Genomic DNA, 18,149 nt, shown 5'->3' with positions numbered 1-18,149 from the left:
GAACCAGCAGTCTCTAATTACTAATCAACTACCTTAAAATTAAAAGTCTTGCTGGCTATTTATTAGCTTGTTAGCAAACCGCCAACATAACATATCCATTCAGCAACAAAAAAGCCAACAGAGCATCACTCTTGGACTCTTTCAGGTCACAGGGCTATTGATGCCTCTAAAAAGCCAAGCCAATATTTATTCTGGTCTTAGTTCAGGTTATGTTCCTCTCCCTTTTAGCTTGCTGGCTCTCTTCAGTTCTATGTTTCTTTGCTTTGACCACAAGTGAAACCACAGATGACTGGGTTTGCCATTCTAATGTCCCCATATTCATTGATATCTCTTTCCTCCCATTCAATAACTTTCAGTCCCGTGACACTGAACCAACATTACTCAGGTAACCAGCCCATCGAGTCAGACTTTCATTTTGAGCACATGCATGTATTTATACATAAATGTCTGAAACACTCCTGCCAAATCTGACCCTACAGCTCTGGCTTTTGAATTAATATTTCAAGACATATCTAAATTATGGGTTTATTGCAACAGGCAAGTCACAAATCCCAAGGTGTCTGTGTGTAATATATCTGGAGTCCATTGAAGCAATGAAACCCTCAAAATTAAAGACAAACCCAGCAAAAAAACAATACAAAACACAAACTAACCAAACCAAACCAAACACTGAAAGCATCGTACTGGGTAGCTAGTCTTAAAACTAAAGCTAAGAATCCTTTCACTATCTGTGAAGAATTAGCAACAACGTAACTGCCTTCTGCCAAGGTTATTTGCCCTGAACCTCCCACTGATATTGGTGAGTTATTGGATATTTAATGAATTTCAACTCACTCAGTTACAACAATTATAAACAATTATGTTTATGCAAGGTTAGTATACGCTGTGTGCTTTGTACTACCCAAACACTGTAAGATGATATTCTCATGTTACATTTGACCATGTTCCAGCGTGTGTTGCCACCTGTTCCCCAACCCCTGTCTATGAGAAAAATGTCAATTTGAAAACTGGTGCCAGTGCAAAAAATGTTGGGGACCCCTGCTTTATAGGTGCACTCACAGGAGCAGAATGACACTATATTTTAGCAGATATTTTTATTCTTCACTCAGTAATGCAAATTCTTTCAGGTTTAACAAACAAATGTTACAAAATTCAGCTTTAATAATTGTTACTTTACCAATTTAAATATACATCACCAATGTTTATTTATTTATTTAACAAATCTTAACAAATCTTACCAAATCATACTTGAAATACAATGTCTGTTATTTATGAAGGGAACAACAGCTGTATATATGTAATTTTGGGCCATAAAAGTCCCCAAATTTACATAGTTGTACAGTGAAATAAGCACTGTTGAATTAACACCTTTACATTTGAAGTGAATGACTTTAATAAACATTACCAAACTATGTCATAACATCTCAAAGTAAAAAAATCACTCTCTAACTGTTCATCCTCTTCTGATGGACATGTTGTTGGAAAAAGCCCATCTTTCTCCTCTCATTTTCTCAGCTAGAAATCACTCAGATCAATCAGCATTGCCAGGGCTCTGAGTACCTTTGATTGCCAGCCAATGGGCTGCTTAAAACTCTCATCCAGTGGGAGCCATTATGGCAATTTACTGAGCACTGATGCTTGACATTTGGATCCAGAAGGAGATACATAAAACATTGACAAAATATGAATGAAGCTTGAGGGTTGCACATTCTGGTCTGACGAATGACTTGTCCCTAGTTACAGCACACATTTGGTGTGGTATATAATACATATTTCACAAGTTCACTTGAGCATTCTGTTCTTCTTCCAGGTAATTTGAACTTACATTTGTCCTTTTTTTTGAATACTAGAGCCACAGTGTGATTTGAATTGACCAGTTTACTCTCTGATATTTGGGGATGTAGGGAACAAACTCTAAAATCTTTAAATAAATCAAGAGGGAGGTAAAAATCTGGATAAAAGAAGTCTATTTACCTATTAAGTTTGAGTCATTATGGGGTATTGCGATTGCTGCTCTTCCTGGCTTGATTTTTAATACTGAATAGGCTGTACCACAATTATCTTTTTCCATCAGGCCTCTTCAAAAACCTAAATGTTTTCACAGTAGGATGGTGGCATTTTAAAAGTTACACCAACAAACCTCCCTTTCAGATCCTCTGTGTAAAAAGCAGCTAACAATGTAACTGTTAATTATGGTGGATTATTTTATTTGAAGCCCTGACTCAGATCAGTCAGGGAGCTCTTTGTGTTCCTCTATGTAAAAGCTGACAAAATCAGGTGGAGGATAAATGTCTCTCTATATAGTTTTGGTAGTGTAGCTGCACTTTTAACTAGTACCTGCAAGTTTATATTGTGATAACAATAGCATCAGCCTATTAGCATGGGTGGACACCAATTTGACAGCACTTCTTTTGGATGAAAAAGTTTTTGGGGTTTTTTTGTTTTGTTTTTTTTACATTTTACTGCTAGCTACTCATCTCCACATTCTGTGTCTGTAGGAGGGCTCCAAGTTACATGTAGGTCTACATGTATGTTGTCTAAATGCACTGATCTACACTCTTTCTGGTTCTGGAGTACTGTTAAACATAGGGTCAGAAGCAGGAAATCAAGTTTGTTGGTGCCTGTAGCACAGCATTCTGATCTGAGTAACACTTGAGCAGAGATTTCTAAAGTTCATCCACTAGTTTCTCTCAGCTCCAGTAGAATCACCCCATTAGAAAGTCACACAATCTTCCTTATCCTGAGTCATAAAACATGACCCTCTTGTCTGACTGTCTGATGATATGTTTCATGTGTCCTGGCCAATTACCTGACCTTTGATTTTGATAAACAGGAACAATCATAATTGTATATGTTATGAATGCTAGGGTCATGTCACCACCACTTTCTGAAATGGCCGATATTGCCCCCACCACTTTGTGAAGGTGTACTCTGAAAAATTTTTTTATAAAACATCTTGCTGCAGATACCTGTCCAAAGAGTCTGTGAAAACAGCACTAAGAAAAGTATATTTGGTCAGTCCACCCTCTAATTTGACATGTAACCAATGGCTGTGTGAGCGCCATAAAAATGCCAAGAGAAACTACTGGAAAGTCATATGACTTTCCCACCAAAATGGCATCACTCATCTCACATTCTTGTGCATAGCATTTTTCAAAACAAGATTACACCAATGGTAACATGTATTATCATTAAGATATTTTCATAACTTATTGAAATTCCTCAGAGGATCTACACTTATTCACACTTTTGGGCAACTTTTGCACAATATAGGCAAAGAAATATAGAGACTGCAGAAAAACATGAATGGAAAAATCCATTTTTGCTTTAGCATTGTCAGATCCCACTGTATTCAATAAGACAACCTTCAGCTGTGTTTCCAGAAAATAAATTCTAATGTTATTCTAAGGTGGTCATCATTGCTTTGCAGTGGTAGATTATAGTCCATTTATTGTCAATAGTGCCTGCTCCTGTCTAACAGAATTAAATGCTTGTTTTACATATTTAAGATTTAAAGGGTGATTTCTCCCTATGTAAATATGTTACTGTTGTTTGCTGAGACCACTTCTGCTTGGAATGCATATATTCATTTAAATGAGCTCCTGAAGCCCAGCAAAAGCTTGACAAAAGTAAATATTATTATTTGCCGCATAGAGAATGACTGTTAGAAACACCAAGTCTGTCCCTTATTTCCACTAAACATGTGCCGATAACCACTACACTGAACATGTGCTCTCTGATCTGGTTCCATAATGTAGGGCTTAATCCACAGCATATGCAAGATGTGCTTGTAGGTATCATACTGCTTTGAACCAAAGCTGAGAAACATCAAAGGACAAGCTGATTTGCCACTGAGCTTCTTGGAAGTAACATCGGAAATCAAGCTAATTTTATTCCCTGAGAATGGTAAATTGCATGCAAAAAAAAAAAAAAAAAGACTAGCAATATAAGGCAAGGCCACAAATACTTCATTAGCACTTGAAATAAGGAGATACTCTTTGGTTCTTGAATGCCAAAATCATAGGGTTTGAGAATGAGACCCTTCTTACTGGTTTGTGCTATCGAAAATAGTGCAGCTGATGAGTGACACATTGCAATTCAAGAGACAGGCCTACACCAAATTCATATAACATATGCTGGGACTGAATGGTAAACTAATAGCCAAAGAGTGATAACCTACCAGGGAACACAGAATATTGCTCATATTTGGATATTGTACACTTTTTTGTGCTGTCCCATTTAGCAAGAAGGCTCTTCTGAATACCTGGCTTATTGGCAAATCATAATACAATGTGTCTATATGCACTGGGTTTAATTGAAACATTACCTTATGATAGAGGTAAAACTGAATATCAAAGCTTCTACGAAATTATCAGTTTCTACAATTATGAACTTTTTTCCTGGGCCTAAAGTTCATTACTCATTAATAATATAGCAAATTAATGCAATAATTAGTAAGCTGTTTTTTTTTAAAATCTAATATTCCTAAACTATATGTTCCTTAATTTTGTCAAAAACTATAATTAATATGTTACATAAAATAAGATGAACAGATTCTCGATGCTCAGGAAATTCGTGTCTGGACACCGCGTTCGGCGCAAGTGTATCTTGTGGGTGTGTGCTACCGTCGCATCCTTGAGAGACCTCAGCACAAGGTCAGCGAAGCATTCACCAGCGTCTTGTCCACCACGCATCTCAGCAGCCTATGTAGATACATTTATGTCTGGGCACCGCTTTTGAACGTCTGAACGGTAAGTCTTTAAAGATCTATGGAGCACTGAGCTCACGAAAGACGAGCCGTCGATTTAATTTGTTGTGGTATGGTTGTGAATTACATTTTTTAAAATCCCTCGGAGAGGTTCCTTTAATTAACGAAAACTGTAAATTGAAGGAGGTAAAAATGCTCGAAAAACTATTTTGACAAAAGCGTTCCACAGGTGGCAGCAGAAGTTCCATTGCGTTTCTTCACTAACTAATAATATTTTTCGAAGCATTGTCAAATTTTTTTTATCGTTATTGTTAGGACTGGACAATGGCACGTGACAAACAATAGATTATCAATTAAACCAGAAAAGAACCATAATTAAACATTACGCACACTTCTGTAAAGCCACGTCCGAATACCTTTAAAATGTCGTTTCAAAATTTTATATTATATTTTATATTAGTAGCTAATATTGGTGCAGTATTCAAGTGCTATGATTTTATTTTAAAAAGAACCACGTAACTTAGCGTACTTAAGTCTATTTAACACTGAGTGTTTTAGTTAACAAAGTTTTTCACCTCTAAAATCAGTTGACAGTTCAAGTCTGTATATCTTCTGGTGCATCGGTTTACTGTAATGTGTAAATATTTGAATCAAGTGTGGGTAGGTTCTTTCCAAAATACCATGTCGTTTTTAGTACCGATAGAATGAATTGCTGTGGTACACTGTGTTTTGATTGGATATGGTCACCGATTACTTAATACCTTGTCCTGTGAGACAATGTGAGAATCTGACCCACTGTTAGTTATACCAAAAGCAATAGGCAACATGTTATATATAGAAATCTATGTGGTACATAGAATGTTCTGTGATGTTATGTTCTGTAGGATATTCCAAAATCCAAATTCAAAAACTTAACACTATTCATTTTACAAACAAATAACAACAACAACAAACAGTAGTACTGTTTGATTGTTTGACATGGACTAGTAATATGAATCTGAGTAACAATTCTAGATCTAGATATCATATTGCCATAAGAGCCCACTGTGTCTTATCTATATAAAATACTGCTGCGTTTTCAATGAACAGACAGACAGACAGACAGACAGACAGACAGACAGACACTGATGCAGAATGGCACTATGTGATTTGATGGATCAGAATGCCCTTTTCAACGAAGTATGCCATTGTGGAGCCACTCTGATGAAGTCCTCACACTTCCAGCACATCATGATAGGAAAGGTTAAGCAATCTTAATTAGATGGTGTAGGGAATACCAGTCACGAGAGACTGTGATACCTATGAACTCTTCTACTGGTAGACAAGCTATGGTGAATGCCAGAGCTCTCTGTTCATACGTGATTAACTTGCAAAGGATTTCCTTGTGAACTTGACAATGACTACAGTGACCCAGAGTGATCACTGGAAATGGGGTTCAACGTACTAAACTAATTTGTGTTTGGCTAGCAGAGGTGTTTGCTCCCCCCCCCCCTTTTTTTTGAAGTCATGTCACTTGATGTCAGAAAAGTAGGTTTTTGTGAAGGATAGTTCCATCCAAACAGTATTAAATAGATGTTATGATTATGATCAACGGTTTGAGTGGAGCAACTTATGACCCAAGGAAGGTCATGAAAGGGAAGTTATTCTTTTATTCTGAATTCTGACTCTTAATCTTGTATTAGGCCTAAAGACACTAGGTAATGTTACTTAGCAACTCTAAAAATATGTTAAACGTAGAAATCACTGATGTTAATTTTGCATATGTGTATATATATATATATATATATATATATATATACACACACACACACACACACACACACACACACACAGTACATTTTGTATAAGATTAAAGGATAATGCTTTCACAGACAATAGAGATGTTTAGCGATGTGAACTCCTCTTTCTGAGAAACTCATAGAAGGAATATTTCTATGAAGCCAAGAGAACCAAGATAATTTCCCAACAGAGCAGTTTAAAACATAAATCGGACCTCACCATTTAAACTCTGATATACTGATGGTGTGGCATTCAGATTTAGGAGGAGCTGCTCCTGCATAAACAGAAAAGTCCATGTGTACTTGGTGCAGTCAAAAAGCAAACAAAAGCTAATTTTAGGAACCATTCTCAAATAGCTACATGACTGTCACTTGCTAGAATTATTTTAGGGAAACACTCTGTACATTGGAATCTACCTTGACAAATTCCTTAGAGTCAAAATTGGTTTAGTGTAAGAGGTGGTTGCAAGAAATCCTTTTATGACAACCAAGTGGATCATAACATTATTTGGCCAACTCTGGTACTGGTAATTTACTGACAAAATGTGTGACCAGTGTGTCAAACGTTCCAGTGTTTTGTGTATGCATCCTCCAAGGCAAAACGCATATAGAAAAAGCCCAGTGCATTTTAATCAGAAAACCTCAGGGTATTTCTTGTAATCATTATGCTAACCTATAGGACGACGTGACATCGAATCACCAGACAGATTGTCTTTCACATGCTGTTGCTTTTCATTGCTGTTTGATGTCCTGTGCTTCACATTGCTCTTTTATTGCTTAGTTTTAGAACTGTACACTAAGGTCTACAAAGGAATAAGGCACACAGTGCAAAGTTTCATATGTAGTCCTTTATTTTCTGTATATGTTTAAAGTTATTTCAAGTTGATGTTCCACAAAAAAAGGTTAAAAGCTCTTGTTTTTTCTCTTTATTTCAGAGATTTCTGTTCTGTTAAAAAGGATCCATGCTGTGCATTGGAAAAGAGGGTTAACACATAGGTGAAAATAGGTGCTTACTTTAAATGTTTGCAGCCGACAGTCAGCATCTACTGCTGTCTGAATGCATTTTCTCTCCCTTGTTACTGAGTTAAAAAGGCAGATGCTAAGTATGCTATGAATAATAACTTTCAGCATGAAGGCAATTAAATATGGAGAAATGTGGAGTAGAAAAGATATGGCGGCCTCATCAGGTTCCCTATTGAACAGCAAATTATGAAGCCTCACCAGGTCCTGGAAAAAATGTTCAGTTTGAAATGGATGGTATATTCCTCAGTAGCAAAAGCTCTCATGACATGTTCCTTGTTATCTTTTCATCCTTCTTGTTAATCATGTGAGAGATAATAGTGTCTAGCTTGTGTATGTTTTGATGGTTGAAGTAGAATTGATCCAGTTTGATCCATGTATATTGATTCAGCTGCAGATGACATGAAATTCAATGAGGGAACACTGCTATGTAGGTTGCCATGTCAAATAAAAATAAGTAAATGTGACATGGTGTCCAAAAGAGATAGACCGGTTAGAGTGACAGGTGAGAATTAGTCACTGTCTTCTGGGATTTGAGTTAGGCAGTTATATGTGTAGATATATGGACTCTAGAATTGTGTTCTGGGGGAAGCTTTCTTTTCTGGAGATATTACCTTGCAAAGCATTTAAAGTTACTGTTATTTTTGCTTGTTTGGTTTCAAATTAATAATAGTATATTCTTCCAGTTGCATCAGTGCATTGAATTTGATCATGTGTTTTGAAAAAAAAAAACCCCACCAACCTCTGTTCTGGCATCTTTTCTTCTGTCTGGAAGCTTCTGGTTTTGCTGTAGCCCATGCCAACCTGTCTGTATCTATTGTTTGTTCCCTGCATCTTTTGTTTGCGGTGTTGTCTGTGTCTGTGTATTTATAGTCCATGTCTTGCCCCTTGAGGTCTACAAGGCGCTGTATGTGTTTCATTGCATTTTAGTAGTTCTATTTTTCCTAGGGATTCTAGACCTTTTCTGTTTTTGACTTTGCTAGCCTGAATTAATAGTATGGATTTGCCCATATTGACTCTGCTTACCTGGTATGCATGCTCTTACAGTTCCTATGGATTATGATTATGACTCTACCAAAACAAAGCCTAAAAGGTCCATGCCCTTGTCTGCTATATGCCATGACAGACCAGAATTAGTCCTTTAATGAAAGGTCTAGCGTAAAATACTGTGGCATTGGTGAGGCAAATAAGAGGAAAACATGCTTTCTTTTATGCTCTCTATTATTGTTTTAGAACAGAGAAGGCAAAACAGTATTTTAACAACACTTGATAGCAGCACCGCCCACTGTACTGCCTGCCTCTGAGCAGGGGGATAGTTTGGGGGGAGGGGGGTCTCTCAGTGACACAACACCTGATAATGGTGGACAACACATCCCTCAAAACTACACACAATGACACCTAAACCACCCAACAACACATACACACCAACCCCAGTGGCAACACGTGGCAGACACCTCAGATGAGGGTGCATTCCTAGGTTGTTTTGTTCTGAGTCAGAGGATCTAGAAGGTACTAAAAGGAGCGTAGGCTAATATTTTCTTACAGTGATAACAAATGATGGGCACTCAATGGTAAACCTTTTCTATCATAAAGAGGGCTAAAGACCACAAATGCTTCAAGGCCCCAAGTACATCAAGGTGCTATATAGAAGAATGTATAATTAAATGCTTGTTTATTGAAATATGAAATGTCATATAAACGACTGAAAAGAATTTTATTTTTAAACATGGTGAGCAAGGCACCCACATAACTTTATTGATGTATGTTGTCATGGAAATACAAAGGAACACAACTAAAAGACCTTGAAAATGGCAAGCTAAAGCACAGAGGGTAGACGAGGCCCCACTGGGACTCAAAAGAGAACTGGCGTGAAGTGTGAGGGGAGACAGCAGGAGAGACATAGGCGAGAACTTGAGAAGGTAGAATGAAGGGGACTGTCAACATTTTTTGGTGGACAGTGAATTGTGCAGAGATTGTTCCTTAGCAACAAGACCGCTCTCATTTTTACAAGACTTTCATGATTAAAAAAAAAAACAAAAAAAACCCCTAAATAAATAAATGGGAATAAACCTGTTATAATGCATTACAATTTAAAACTATCTCAACTTTTTAAATATATTTAGTATTTGGTTTTGTAACATCCATAAAACTTGAATTTCTAAAAAGTCTTAAAGAATTTAGACTGAACTATGATCTAGTAAAAATGATATCAGTGTTATCAAGCCTACATATATTTGATCAATTACCAATACATAGAAAGTGTGCAACATTGATATTATACTCTTATTTCTGGTAACAATTTGGTACAATTTAATTAATTTCGCTGTTTTTTTTTTCAGGAATTTTCTTAAGGACATGTCTATGAATAATCAATGCACTTATACTGCTATCCCGACATCAGGTGACAAGACTGGACTACTCCAATGGCAACCACGACAGACAGTCAAGGCAACAAAATTCTGCAAAGCCATGCAAACCTTAGTTTGACACCTTTTTTAAATGCATCACTCCCCTTTCACCATCACATGAACAATGCTCTGCTAGGAATTCTCCTGGGTACACTGTCTCTACTGACAGTCATCATGAACATCCTGGTCCTGCTTGCAGTGAGAAAGGAACGCACCTTGCACACTGTGGGGAACCTTTATATTGTTAGTCTCTCCCTGGCAGATCTCATTGTTGGGGCAACCGTAATGCCCCTGAACCTGGTCTATCTGCTCGAGGATGCATGGAAGCTAGGTCGCGTTGCGTGTCAGTTCTGGTTGGTGATGGATTATGTGGCCAGCACTGCTTCCATCTTCAGCCTGTTCATCCTGTGCTTGGACAGGTATCGGTCTGTGCGACACCCATTGAGGTATCTGAAGTACCGCACCCGAGGGAGGGCCACATTGATGATCTGTGGCGCATGGCTGCTCTCCATGACATGGATCGTTCCAATTCTCGGCTGGCGTGTGTTCGCTCATGTAGACAGGAAGCCAGAGCTAGAGAGCAAGTGTGACACAGATTTTCGCTTTGTGACCTGGTTTAAAGTCCTCACTGCCATCCTCAACTTCTACATCCCGTCCTTTCTGATGCTCTGGTTCTACTCGCAGATTTTCATAGCTGTGCGGGAACATTACAAACAGTGGGAAAGCCTCACTAGTCCCAGGGTACAGACAGATGAAGATGGAACCATACAAAACTCAAATCAACTACAGAGAAGTTTCTACAGAGCTTCAGAGAAAGAAACCCTGGCCTTACGAATTTACTCTCAAAATGAAGGTATGCTGGATCAATATACTTTGGAACAGCAGTTTAACTCAAAGGACACACATGAGGAGAACAGTGACATCTTGGCTGAGAAAAAACCTAAAAAGCGTAAAACCTCCTTTTTTAATATTTCAAAACATAAGATAAAAAATGTGAGGGATTCAAATGAGATTTCTTCTGTAAGTCAGGAGGAAGACATTGAAGATGACACATCCTCAAAACAGCCATCTTTACCTTTGGGGTTTTTGCAACATGAGGAGAATGCTGAGCTCAGAATGTTTGTATCTGTTAATGACTGTAATGTATTAGTGCCAAATTCTGTTGCTAATATTTGTGAGATAACATCCACCACTGATGTTCACAAGTACACCACAGTTCTTTGTAATGATGAAGTCGCAGAGTCACCTACTTCTCCATGGGGACATAATGGTAGTCCCCAAATGGATGCTAGCAATGCTCTCACACTGAAACAAACATGGCAGAGGTTCTGTGTGCAGTCCAGGCAGTGTGTTGAGAACATGCGTGTGCACAAAGAACGTAAAGCCGCAAGGCAACTCGGTTTCATCATTGGAGCTTTCATGGTTTGCTGGATCCCGTATTTCATCACGTTCATGGTTATGGCTTTGTGCAAAACCTGTGTTCATCATGACCTCCACATGTTCACTATTTGGTTGGGTTATATCAACTCCACCCTGAACCCTTTTATCTATCCACTTTGCAATGACAATTTCCAGCGAGTGTTCAAAAAGATATTTTGTGTCAAACAGTAAGGTTTTGCCATCCTAATTTTTGAACTTGTAGCAGCCAAGTGTTCTGTTTAAATGTAAGCCTCATGCTCTTATGTTGACTTTATGTGCTTGATTGAATGTTTGTGGTGGCCTTGTGAAAACCTTTGAAGATCATTGTCCCCTTTGGCCTGTTATGTTGTTGAATCCATATGTTGGAGCTAATTAAAACCACAAGATACAGTGCATTACAGTGATTTTATCATAGGTAAAGGTGTTTTAGGAATGGTGCAAAGCACCCTTACACATGATAAAATCGCTATAATGCACAGCTTCTCATAGCTTATTGCTTTTATTAAGCATTGACAGAAACAATATTATAAAATTCACCAGAGTTCAATAAATAGTTTGTTATTAACAATATTGACAATAAAACAATTCTTCTGCCAGGCAATGTCTGCTAACAAGCTTTTGTTGCTAAGCAAAAAAGCAGCAAAGATTAGTTCATCCAGTGATCGCATTAATACAAAATGCAGTCATTATCAGGTGGTTATAAGTATGCATATATCAAGGATTTTACAAAGGCTTCTAACAGGCCTCAGCCAATCAGATTTTAGGATTGAAACCACCCATTTTATAAAGTGAATTTTGTTTCATGGCTTCAGAGATATAGCATCTTTGAACAGTGTTACTGTGCATTTGGAATGTTTGTAATCTGCATCAGATTTAACTATTTATCATTTATTTAAATGTAAACGTGGTAGATTTTCAATAAAATCTCATCTGATTTTGGTGGCACTGATGTGTTGTGTTTTATTTTCTATGAAGTTTTAATTAGTGTGTCTCATTTGCATTTGTTGTATTTTGCTATATGCTGTCTTTTGAATGCTTTACTCAGACCCATTTAGTTTGAACACTTCTTTCTTGATTATTCCCAGGGGGAGGGGTGAGAAAGAAAGGTCCTGTGAACATAACTAAAGGAAAACCAGCAAGAAAACGTAGCAGCAATAGTAATAAAAAATTGCAGACATAAATCTACATAAATTGGAAATCTACTATGTTAGAAACACACTGGACTCTCTTCACTTGTTGTAATTAATTTTCATGTTTCGGAAGACACAGTATGCTCTTTAGGTGGTGCATCTGATTTCCAGTTCAGACAAGCTGCCAAAGCCACTGTGAAGATAGTTATCAAAATAAGAGGCTTAGATATATGGGATTATGTTGTTAAAATCTATTTTTATGCAGTTTGTTATTGGTTTTAGATTAATTTTGTTCAGTGATAACATCTTTATTCCTTGTTAAAAATATTAATCCTAAAAATAAACGAATTACTGCAGAGATGCAAATATTGAACGATTTCAGGCAAATATTAGGATTTGTCTTTGTTAAAGGTGATGTGTTTTCAGTGTTTTTGAAGGGAGCAGTTTGGCTAAACTGTCTTTACTTCCTGAAATCTATCAGTAAACGCTATCTAAGAAAAAATGTCTCATGGAGTATTCTGGGCTCTGATGTCAGCAGCTAAAATCTTTAAGTAAACAAAAAAAATTTGAACACAACAGTAATAACATTTATGACAGCCACTGCAATCTAGAAGGTAGATGGCGTCTGGCTCTTGCAATGTTAAAACTGGAATCTGTTTGTTAAGGATGTGTAGCATGTGTATAAAATTGTCCCTATCCATCTTACAGTACGTAATATTCATTTAGTGACATAATGTTGAGAAATTAATGTATCGCTACCAAGACTTTCAGACAAGCAGCATTAGTAAGAAGGCATGAGTTAGCCTACTCTGCCTACACACAGACTTCATACTTACTGATTGCTAATTGCAAAAAGCATTACATTCAGAAAAGTTCCTTGTGATGCTTTTGACATCAGTTTTTCCTCATGTTACCATTACACTCTGTACAAAACGTTTTTCATTGAGAACACCTTGGCCTGATGTAAGTGTATATCAAGTACTATATAGCGGAAGCTTATTTATTTTTCTGTATAACAAGCTACAAACAAGAAAATGCATTATCATCGCAAGGGTACATCTGAATATATAGCTGACAGAAATAGGAAACAACATCCTAACATTCAATATAATCCACATATTACAACTGTATCATCTTTAATTATAGCCCACTCAGAAAAAGGTGGAACCTTCTATTGTTTTTCCATCCAAGAAGTACCGATTATTCCTTTTGTAGGGACAGCCAGTGGCCTAGTTATTTGCAGGAATCTTGTTAAACCAGTGGGCGGGTGAGGCTCACCCTCACCTTAGTAGCTAGATAGCAATGGCTACTTATCATAGCTAAGCATGACTGCGGCTAGCCAAACCTTTTTTAAATCAAAGGTTTCTCTATCTTCAGTCCTCGAGGATTATCTTAACTTGTGATATACAAAGAATCCTTGGACTGGTTAAACCTAGCTATTTTATGATACGGTCGAGTTTTGTTCAGAATGAAAATGGGCGGAACGTATAGGTTTTTATCAGTGTTTTCTTGTCTCGTTATATGCGTTTTCTTGATCATATTTTGGTTTTTCGTGTTTTATTCCATGGTCTTGGCGCCGTGAATACTAAAGAACGTTTCCATACCTAGGCTGAGACAAGTAGGGGAGTGCCTAGCTAGCTCTGCTTTTACGAATCAACGCTAACGCTACCTGGCTAGCTAGCTAAACGTCTCCATAAACATCTGGTTGGACGTGGGACAAATGTTCTGTCTGTCGTAAAACCAAAGCTTTACCTAACCTTTCACTGATCATCCCGAAAACTGCAGTCAGCCTGATAGCCAACTTGGCTAGCTAGGGTTAGTTAACCTAACTAGCTTTGGGGTAACTTATGAATGTGCCATTTCATTATAAAACGAGATTCGTTGTCTAGCTTGGTAGCGTTACTTATAGCAGTGTTTAGTGATTACACTCACATTTTATTAACTACATCTCGTCCATTAAGAAACGTCTATAGCTAGCTAGTTACAACAAATTAGCTTCCGTTAACGAATATAGTCAGTGTTATTTATGATTCACTACTGCGTCTGTGGAGTGCCGTCATACGGTAGTCACATGACTTAAACAAGGAAGTCACATTCTGGTAAGTGCTTCAATTTTACCACACACGTTATTAGCTTTTTCTGAGTTTTTCTCTTTCTGTTTACCTATATGGTTTGTAGACTGTCCTCTTATTTGGCCAGCTGGCTGGTTTCATGCCTCGTACTGTCGTTCAAGGAAGGTTAAGATGAAGATGAATCTTAACATTAGCTTATGGTTAGGCACAGTGCTGTCTTACTGAGTTTACTGAACCGGGGTAAAGGTAAACTAACAAGTTGCCAGATATTACACGTTGCCAAGTAGCCAGCTGGCTAACTAAATTAGAGTGAGTAGTATCAGTATTCCATGAAAGCCGTGTCACACTACCCGAAGCTTTAGCTACTCTGAAATGACTAAGTGAGCACCATGGTCTTGGAGATGCAACTCTGCCTGGAACTAACAAAATTTGTATAATTAGGAAATTGTTAAACTGAGAATTGTGCAATGGTAATAAATGCGTAGACCGTTCTCTCTTGGGCCAAGAGAGTGAAATAACTAGATTCTAGGTGTGCTAACTGAATCATCATGAATTGCATTTTAAAAAATTATTTTAATCTTTCTGTCTCCATGCAGTGTTAATCAAAGAGCACAGAGTTTAGCTTTCAAATGGCAGCTGAGTCATCTGAAAAGGGCTCAGCTGCTCCAAAGCTGCAGTTTGCCCCTTTCTCCAGTGCTCTTGAAGCTGGCTTCTGGCATCAGCTCACCCAGAAGAAGCTCAATGACTACCGTTTGGATGAAAGTCCAAAAAGTATCAAGGGCTATTACTATAATGGTGAGTAGGGTTGTGGGATGTTCTATTTTGCATTAAATAGTCTCTCTCCTAACAATGCTTGTAGTTCTAGGGTACTTCCTGTTATCTTTCACTCCCACACAATAGAAGGAACTTCATGACCTCATTTTTAAAATGATTTTGTGGTTAGTTTTCACAGTGCATGCCAGAGAAGCAACAGTGTTGTAAGGGCTTACATATTGTCTTTTGGTGGAGTTATGATTTAAGCATTTCTTGGTTAGTTTAATTTACATTTTAAAATAAATGCAGGCTCAAATTTACTATTGCCTGGAAAGGCAGACACATGATTATTGGAATCAGATTTTGCCTTTGGGGAAGGGCAGTGTCTTTCAGTTAGAAGCCAATAATTTTCTTCTAATGCACAAGATAGCCATTGATGGACTGCCAGGTAGGATGTACTGTGTTCTTTCTCTTTGTGCATGGTGCATTCTGCAACCAATCATCATTTTTCTCCTAAATCCACCAGTGAAACCTTATTAAATTCATGCATCATTGCAGAACAACATGAGTGCTGTCTTGTCAAAAACAATAAAACAGTGGTGAACAAATGGTTCAGTCTAACTGTGTAGTCATTTATATGTGTAAATTAATTGTCATAACAAAGTAATGCATTTTCTATGGAATTAGGTGACCCATCTGGCTTGCCAACTCGTCTGACCCTGGAGTTCAGTGCATTTGATATGTAAGTTTTGTTGTTTTCTCCATAGGGTATATGAAAGGTTTTTTGTTTTTGTTTTTTGGTTCAATTGACACATTTATACTTTTTGTGGTTTGCATAGACTTGTATGGATGTGCCTTACATGTTCAAATGCAGTTAGTCCTGAGAAATAAGCTACTGTTTTCTGAAATATTTTAGTTCAGTGAGACTCTAGTTTGTGGTCAAGATGTGAACAGTACCAAAACCAATAAAATGTCAGTCACACATTTTAGTTCTAGCAAAAGGAAATGCAGCATTTTTGTGATGGCAGCTAAAGAATTTGTAGTATCTTTTTAACAAGGTTGTGTAAAGTCAGAATTGCTAACTAATTATCTAAACAAACAGTGGATGTGTAGTTAATTTCTGGATTATTGTTTGCTTGATTATGAAGGCTCTTCAGTCTAATTATATTAAAGGCACCCTGGGTGAAAAGCAACATAACATTTGCTTAGGCTATGCAGTTTTTTATGTCCTGTAGTAAATTATTTATTGGTCACTCGTGAACTCAATTTCGGGAATAAGTCATTGCAGAGGAATCGTTACATATTTTGTCTAGAACTGGTAATTTTTGATAATTATGGTGGACCTCTCCACATACTTACAGTGCATCTGGAAAGTATTCACAGCACTTCACTTTTTCCAAATTTTATGTTACAGCCTCATTCCAAAATGGATTAAATTCATTTTTCCCCTCAATTCTACACACATTTTCCCATAATGACAAAGTGAGTTTGTTTGGAATTTTTGCAAATTTATTTAAAAAAATTAAACAAATTAAAAAAAAGTCATATGTACATAAATATTCACAGCCTTTGCTCAATACTTAGTTGAAGTACCTTTGGCAGCAATTACAGCCTCAAGTCTTTTTTAGTATGATGCTACAAGCTTGGCACATCTATTTTTGGGCAGTTTCTCCCATTCTTCTTTGCAGAACCTCTCAAGCTCCATCAGGTTGGATGGGGAGCGTCAGGCCACAGCCATTTTCAGATCTTTCCAGAGATGTTCGGTCAGGTTCAAGTCTGGGATCTGGCTGGGCCACTCAAGAACATTCACGGAGTTGTCCCGAAGCCACTCCTTTGTTATCTTAGCTGTGTGCTTAGGGTCATTGTCGTGTTGGAAGATGAACCTTCACCCCAGACTTGGGTCCAGAGCGCTCTGGAGCAGGTTTCTTCAAGGATGTCTCTGTACATTGCTGCTTTCAACTTTCCCCTCTACCCTGACTAGTCTCCCAGTTCCTGCTGCTGAAAAACAAACCCATAGCATGATGCTGCGGCCACCATGCTTTGCTGTAGGGATGGTATTGGCCAGGTGATGAGCGGTGCCTGGTTTCCTCCAGACATGATGCTTGGCATTCAGGCCAAAGCATTCAATTTTTGTTTCATCAGACCAGAGAATTTTGTTTCTCATGGTCTGAGAGTCCTAGCAGCCTGTACCTTTTACTGAGGAGTGGCTTCCGTCTGGCCACTCTACGATACAGGCTTGATAAGTGGAGTGCTGAAGAAATGGTTGTCCTTCTGGAAGGTTCTCCTCTCTCCAAAGAGCAACGCTGAAGCTCTGTCAGAGTGACCCTTGGGTTCTTAGACACCTCCCTGACTAAGGCCCTTCTATCCAGATCAGTCAGTTCTAGGAAGAGTCCTGGTGGTTCCAAACTTCTTCCATTTACAGATGATAGAGGCCACTGTGCTCATTGGCACCTTCAATGCTGCAGAAATATTTCTTTACCCTTCCCCCAATCTGTGCCTCGATTCAATCCTGTCTCAGAGGTCTACAGACAATTCCTTGGATTTCCTTGGCTTGGTTGTGCTCTGCAACTATGGGACCTTACAGACAGCCTTTCCAAATCATGTCCATTCAACTGGATTTACCACAGGTGGACTCCAATCAAGTTGTTGAAACAACTGAAGGATGATCAGTTGAAACAGGATGCACCTGAGCTCAATTTTGAGTGTCATGGCAAAGGCTGTGAATACTTATGTACATGTGATTTTCTTTTTTTTTTTTTTTTTAATAAATTTGTAAAAATTCCAAACAAACTTTTTTCACTTTGTCATTATGGGGTGTTGTATGTAGAAATTTGAGGGGGAAAAATTATTTAATCCATTTT

General features: G+C 37.8%; 2 protein-coding genes across 6 annotated transcripts in view; both read left to right on the top strand.

Annotated features, from left to right (window-relative positions):
- Nucleotides 1-9,879: 9,879 nt before the first annotated feature.
- hrh1 (histamine receptor H1) lies at nt 9,880-12,189 on the top strand. Its single transcript, XM_027020358.3, has one exon. The coding sequence runs from the start codon at nt 9,930-9,932 to the stop codon at nt 11,523-11,525; it is 1,596 nt and encodes a 531-aa protein (XP_026876159.1). The 5' UTR covers nt 9,880-9,929; the 3' UTR covers nt 11,526-12,189.
- A 1,525-nt stretch (nt 12,190-13,714) lies between these two features.
- atg7 (ATG7 autophagy related 7 homolog (S. cerevisiae)) overlaps nt 13,715-18,149 on the top strand; it is a 55,486-nt gene continuing 51,051 nt past the window's right edge. Inside the window, exons 1-3 of one of the 5 annotated variants that reach the window (XM_081705847.1) lie at nt 13,715-14,562; nt 15,132-15,330; nt 15,976-16,030. In XM_081705847.1, the coding sequence (XP_081561973.1) occupies nt 15,165-15,330; nt 15,976-16,030 (221 nt within the window). In that variant the 5' untranslated portion in view covers nt 13,715-14,562; nt 15,132-15,164. The remainder of the gene's footprint in view (nt 14,563-15,131; nt 15,331-15,975; nt 16,031-18,149) is intronic. The other 4 variants (XM_081705846.1, XM_081705845.1, XM_035520162.2 and 1 more) reach the window with 4 other exon arrangements.

This window comes from Electrophorus electricus, chromosome 22, assembly GCF_041902795.1.
Source record: "Electrophorus electricus isolate QZ-2024a chromosome 22, ASM4190279v1, whole genome shotgun sequence".
In the NCBI taxonomy this organism is placed as follows: domain Eukaryota; kingdom Metazoa; phylum Chordata; class Actinopteri; order Gymnotiformes; family Gymnotidae; genus Electrophorus; species Electrophorus electricus.
The sequence above is the reverse complement of the archived record's forward strand: the minus strand, read 5'-3'. Positions and strand labels throughout refer to the sequence as shown.